At 37.3% G+C, this 6,920-nt stretch overlaps 1 protein-coding gene across 1 annotated transcript in view; it reads left to right on the top strand.

The window, feature by feature from the left end:
* Positions 1–3,855, top strand: part of chpfa (chondroitin polymerizing factor a) — a 13,439-nt gene extending 9,584 nt beyond the window's left edge. Inside the window, exon 5 of the mRNA XM_016454208.1 lies at positions 1,805–3,855. Within this exon, the coding sequence (XP_016309694.1) occupies positions 1,805–2,227 (423 nt within the window). The 3' untranslated portion in view covers positions 2,228–3,855. The remainder of the gene's footprint in view (positions 1–1,804) is intronic.
* Positions 3,856–6,920: the final 3,065 nt, after the last annotated feature.

Consider the following 6,920-nt stretch of genomic DNA (forward strand, 5'->3'; position numbering starts at 1 on the left):
CAAATTTTCTCCTAATTTTCTCCTAAATCTACTATATAAGATATAGTAGTATATAAATAATTTATTTGTATATATATATGATTTCTGCTCATTTTAATATCACAATCTTTAAACAATGAAGTCTTACACACATCATAATAAATTAAAACACCCATTAAGCTAATAAAATCATCAGACATGAACTATACAAGAACTGCACTTTAAATGTCTGATTACAAAGTAATGCATTTCCAAAAAGCCAAAAAAAAAAAAAAAAGTTAGGGATGCTACACGGTTGACTTACAGTAATATTAGCCATATTTGAAACCACAGATTCAATACTGGTATTTACGCTATTAGGACTGTAGCTAAAATGGAAAAGTTTTTCGTCTTTGAATTGTCATTGAATGTCAGTTCTTGCTGAATTTCGCACACAGAAAAGCCAGTGGTTTCCCATTGAAATGCTTTGCACATCTGGCCTTTTGTCAAAGAGGCCGCTAGACATTTCATAGCTAAGAACCCTGAGAAAAACTCATCGACTGCCTTTTAAACATGAAGCCATAAGCTGCGGTGGATCAGATTTCTCATACTTTGCAAGTGTGCTGAGCAAACCTGGTTTATCATTCTCTGTGGGACCGCTGCACTCTGTCTCATTCAAAAGTGAAACTAGGAACATAAGGTCTGTTTTATTAAACACTTTTGGGAGGTCTGGGAGAGTGGATCCATCAGCTGATGGATGGATGAAACAAACCTTTTCCATCTGGTTACCGCAATGGCTCTGGTGGGCTGGTGGGCTTTACTGTACACATCATTTGGCTCTCCGTTGGGAAGTAACCTCACAGAAGATTATGTTGTTACTGCTAATGACACCCATTACCACTCACACGTTACAGCTCTATAAATAACATTACAAAATGTTTTGGATTATTCAATATACTTTAAGTTAACTTAATCATAAACCATTTGAGATAAAGGAAACATTTACCAGACATATCCAGTAGAGATGGATACATATTACTTTTCTGAAACACTTAAACTATTCTACACCGTCCCCATGATTTCAGAGAAAGAGTATACCAGAGTAAAGTTATTTCTCTTACGCTCTGGAGCCTAAGGGTTGATAGCCATGATTCAAATACATCATTTACATTTGTAGATTAATCTGAATTATAATATTTCACAAGATGAGAACTCACCGAATAAAACTCTAACAGCTGACAAAATATAAAGTAAGAATGTAATGCTTCAAACAGGATCTGGAGTATAAAGTGGCTCTAGATGTCATGCAGTCTATGCCTTGATATAGTAGAGGCCCAGTACCAAGGTATTCAGTGTAGAAATCGTAGAGTTGCCACTGATGTCACTTCCTGCAATAGGAGGCGGGTGGGGGGTGGGGAGGACAGGATTTCAGAGAGTCTCCTGCTGGACCGCAATGTCCGATCCGTGCCTAGAAACGAGAGTTTAGAGTTCGGCTTTGGCTGTAGCTTTAACTGGTGACAGCGAGAGAGATTAGCGCTGAGATTTGAGGGTCTTTCATTGAGCCCACCTTCAGCACTGAGAGAACTCTTTCTGTAGACGTCAACAGCACTAGAACCGCCAGACGAGTCTTCCTAGCAGGCAAAGTCTTCGAACACTCGGTGGTGCTGATGGTGATTTGGGAGGATGGTGTTAGCATAAGCTCCCTCTGAGTGGCTCCGGCTCATCTCACCAGAATCCTGACAGGAACAGAGAATGTCAGACGGGATTCTGCAAGGATACTTCAACTCCTACATCTTACACACTGTTAGGTTGGGAAATAAAACGCCTCTCCATCAACAACTGGCAGGTGTTTTTTCCCATCCATTTCCAATACTACAATCCCGACATTGCTTATCATAACCAGCCTCTTCCCAGTATGATGGATTTGGTCAAAGAGTCCGGCCACTTTGATCGCAGTTCCTTCACCGAAGCATGTTTCTACAACTCGGACTACATGGCGACTCGGACACGCATGTCTTCAGATGTCCAGGAAAACGAGGAGATCCTGGAGAACCTGGATATATATGACATGTTCGTTAAATACTCTGGCCTTCATGTTTTCCGAGCAGTGGAGCCGGCCCTGCATCAGAAATACAGCTACCAGCCGTGTAATCCTCGTCTTAGTGAAGATATCTACCAGAGGTGTGTGCAGAGCACCCTGGACAGCCTCGGATCACGCTCTCAGCTCGCCATGCTGCTGTTTGAACAGGAACAGGGCAACAGTACTTAAAACCAAATCCAGAAGATCTTGAGATGATTGAGAGGTGATAAACTTTTTTTTTTGTTGTCCATTGGGCTGGTGCTTTACTAGTAGCCGGTCTGTGGAATCACAGTGCTGGCAATCAAAAATGCTTTCGGTACCAAAAGAAAGACTAAAAACATTTGAAATCTATTTAAAATAGCAGATTTTTGTGACAACGGGATTTATGATTTGCTATCTTTCTCTTTGGAGCAGATTGGTTTGTGTTGGCTCTTAAAGCTAACAGCTGTTAGCTGTTGAAATGATCACTACCATAACATATCTAAATCGCCGTGCCTTCAAAAATATGCTGTCCTTTCATAACACTTTTGTCTTGTCATCACAGACATGCTCAAGCAGATTTGTTTATAAGAGTTAATGTTTGTTTAATGTAACAGGGTTTTTGTTGTATGAAGGAACCGTATCCAGATTCTAACAGTGGGTTTATTATTGTTGAAATGCTTCAGTCAGTTCACACTCAAAATTTATTAACCCTCTAATTCTAGCTTGTTAAATCTAAGAGATTTTAACAAGGTAAAAATCATTGTCTTATTGACCATTAGTGCCAAAAAACAAATGTTGAGACCGTTTATTGAGAGTTTCAAACACTATTTTGTCCAAAGCGTTTAAACCGGCGTGGTTCCATACTGAATGTAATTTATGCTTGAATTCTGAAGAGCAGAACACAGATGCAAATACCTGCATATAAATATTTTTACCATTGAAACCGCCTCAAAGAGATTTTTTCTGATGAAACAAGTTAACTTTTGCACTAATACTTTCATTGCAAGTCTGTCTTGTATATCAGTAATGCTGCACAATACGCCTATCAAAGCATTTCATTCTGTTCTAGAAAGATTATAGGGTGCATTACATGGTTATAGTTAGTTCCTGTGCTTTCTACCAGAGAGGAGTGCGATACTAGTGCAATACTGTTCAGATGATGTAGTGTATTGAGTCTGCTTAGAGCCTGCTGATGGAAACACTCCAGATGAGTTAAGCGCATCTATTGAACACATTTCTGAAGATGCACTACAGAGAGCCTCTATTACGTACCATTCCAAACACTTCCCAAAACATAATGTGTTTTCATGACATTATATTGGGTTAAATAAGATAATTCAGATTTGTTTGTTTGTTTTGCAAAGTGAGTGTATAAAGCCTGTATCTATTTTTGTGGGTCTCTTTTTTTTGTTTGTTTTGGTCCCTATTTCTTGGTACATGTGTTTACTGTATTTACTTGGTGGTGTGTTGAAAATTGTTTTGCTATTTTTTTTTTTAATTTAAACAATCATAATCTTAATGCAGTACACTGACAATATCTTACAAAAGTGACTTGTGTTACACAATATCATGATGCTGGATGTCAAATGATTTTGCGTACAAGAGCTGTGAAATAGGTTTTACAAGGTGATATGTTTTGTACGTTTTTAAATGACACATGCACAACATGAATGAAAGCATCACAAAAAGAGCACAGATTAAAGCCGCTACTGGCCTTTAGGGGTCAGCAAAGGAGCATGGGATTACCTGCTATCGGATATGTATGCTTTCACAGGACTGTTTCTTAACCTCACCTTTGTTGATTTTTTTCACTATAAATATTCTTTATAAATCTGTTGTATTTTGTTTTAATATTATTGTACAAAATGTTTAATAAAGACTTTATTTTAGGGCTCAGATAAACATGAGTGCTTGTCTCTTTTCTTCATTACTTTCATCGGGCCACTTCTTGATACTGTATTGCATTTGATATTTATTGTCAGGTCAGATTTTCTCACTAAAGCAGCCCATAAGACAGTTAAGTGCATATATTTTTCTGTGACCGTTACTGCAGCATAAATCAAAGGTTACAAATCAAGACCAATAGGTTCCAGATTTCAACATCAGTCTTAATGAGATGCTGTAAATTTTCACCTCTATTTATATGTCCTCTCTTTTAGAGCCCTGAACCACACACACACACACACTGCCTTTGGGCACAGAGTGAACCCATATAAGCACCAGGCAGCTGAAGTCAGCAGTATCTAATTATATACCACTCATTTTTACATCACTGGAGTTTTATTCCAGCCTAACTTTTCCCCAGCAGCTTACTTCTGTAACAATTTATGTCCAACAATCACTTGCATTTTTGTCACTCCAGACATTGTGATACATCATTATCAGTGGGATGCTGGTCTTGAGCACAACATTAGACTAAAACGAACGGGACACATCAGCAGTAAAAGATTTGATATCTAACAGAATTTCTGTAGGTGACAGACTCTTAAAGATTCAGCAACACACTCATTTACTAACAAATATATATATAAACCCAACATGTTTAACATCTTAAAGCAACAGCTCACCCCAAAATGAAATAATTTACGGTAACACTTTAGTATAGGGACCAATGACTTACTATTGAAGTCAATGGACACCAAAACTGTTTGGTTACCAACATTCTACAAAATATATTTTTGTGTTTTACAGAGGAAATTAAGTCATATAGGTTTAGAACAAAATGAGGGTGAGTAAATGATGACAGAATTTAATTTGTTGTTGAACTATCCCTTCAACACGAACTTAAAACGGCTTCATTTTGGACTTTGTAGTTGAAATCTAAATGATATAACCTCCATTGTGAGAACTTTTGATCAATATGTCAATACATTTTGTATTATGCTCTATCTATTAGATTCAACATTTGTTTTTTAACTTAATTTTAAGTCAACATAATTTTATATGGTAACTGACAGCACGCCATGGATGCTGTCAAGAGTTTAACTAGTATCGAACTCAGAACATTATTTTAAGATGTCCAGCATTCTCAGCGGAATCATAAACCATAAAAAAGCACACGGTGTGGAGTGCTTATATCTCAGTGACCAGAACCAAAGTGATTAATTTATCAAGATTTTATTTTTGGACTCCAGTACGTACCATTGTTACATTTATAAAATGTGCTCTAACAGAAACCACGGTCATAACAGCAGACCTTTGTACAAACTATATTATGTGTTCTCTGTAGTCTGGTATACAGTCCATTAGGTTCTGGAGTGTAATGGGTAATTAGCCTGATTAGACTTGATGCCTTTAATCGTGTGGAAATCTCAACAGTCTGTTTGCGCTATATGCTGCTTCAGTGCCTCGTTTTATGGCCCCCTCTCGGAGCTAAATGGTGGTCTGGCTGGCAAAAGCGGGTGGAAAAGAACAGCATGTCAAAGTTAAAGCAGCGTAGCACAGTTTTGAAAATACACACATAGAGCTCAACACTGCATCATTTGGACCAGAATGGAACTGACGTCTGAAGATGAAATAATATCAGATGAAGGAACATTACAGTTTTCTGGATCGATTTTTCTTTCTTTTTTTCTCCAAACTAAGCTCAGTATTTAAAACAACTAACGCAGCCATCCAAACACCAGGCAAGGGTTGTACAAACTTCACAACTGAAGAATCGGCTTGAATTGGAATTTAAAATAATTCAACACTGGTAAAGCATTCCAAGTTATGGATCCAAGAAAAGAAAGGCTTAAATATTAAATCCATTTAAATCCAGTTACTTTGTCATAGAACTTGTAGTCGAAAACTCTTTCCGTCCCCACATGAATTACTCTACAACTGAAATTTAAAATGGAGAATTTGCTGGAAGAAACACTAAAACAAAATGTGGGTGATTTTTAATCCACTCACACACCAGCGCTACATGGTGGAATTGGACATTGTCACAAACCACAAGTTGCTCCAGTTGTTCCTGCTGTGCCTTCAATATCGCTCTCTCTTTTCCCTTTCCTCTTCCTACATTCTCTTCTATTTCTCTCTCATAATCTTCCACCTGAAGTATTTCAAGAAAATGATGTAATTTGTAAGAAATCATGAATAAATACAATCTATTTAGGAAAAGTTAGCTGTGTTAATTGCTTGACAATGGTGCAACACTGACCTCAGTTTGGAGAAAAGTTTAATTAGCGTGGAAGCATCTACATCCTCCTTCTGATGCAGATCTGCCTTTTGGATTGCACAAAATCACTGCCATTTGCTATATAGAAAATACTTTCCAAACTAATGGCAAGGACTTTGGAAGATAGTCCTTTTTGAAAAGACATGTGAGTCATGCACACGCAATTGCATTTCAACATTTGGAGCAATTCCTTCTGCACAGGTAAGATACGCCACGAATGCAGAAATATACAACTGCATGAGTGCATGAGGTTGACAGATTTGATGCTAAATCAAATCTGAGTGATTTGTTCCAGTGCAATTCCTGGACATGCACTGGTATGTCAGCTCTTCTGCTTTCACTGTTGACAGCACAGTTATTTATGACAGTAAACTGTATTATTATGCTCAGTGTGCCATCAAAACTCTGACTGGGATCCTTTAAAATGCCACTGTGATACAGTTTTATGAATATTAAAAGCCCATATTAGCCATGATTACTTTTATATGGATGGAATATATGCGGCATGTTTTTGATATGACATCCAAATATGAGATGCATTCCAGAAGATATACAAATGCTAAATCTTTCTTGTAGACAGAATCTACCCAACAGAGGAACTAATCTATAGAGGATACACAGCTTATAAAAGAATTCTGTAGTTTGTGAATGTAGGTAAACAAAATAAAATAAGTCCAGAAAACGAGTACTAAATGTGCAGGAGAAAATTTGAATATATATATATATATATATATATAT

Source organism: Sinocyclocheilus anshuiensis, unplaced genomic scaffold (genome assembly GCF_001515605.1).
Source record: "Sinocyclocheilus anshuiensis isolate Anshui unplaced genomic scaffold, SAMN03320099.WGS_v1.1 scaffold976, whole genome shotgun sequence".
Taxonomy (NCBI): Eukaryota; Metazoa; Chordata; class Actinopteri; order Cypriniformes; family Cyprinidae; genus Sinocyclocheilus; species Sinocyclocheilus anshuiensis.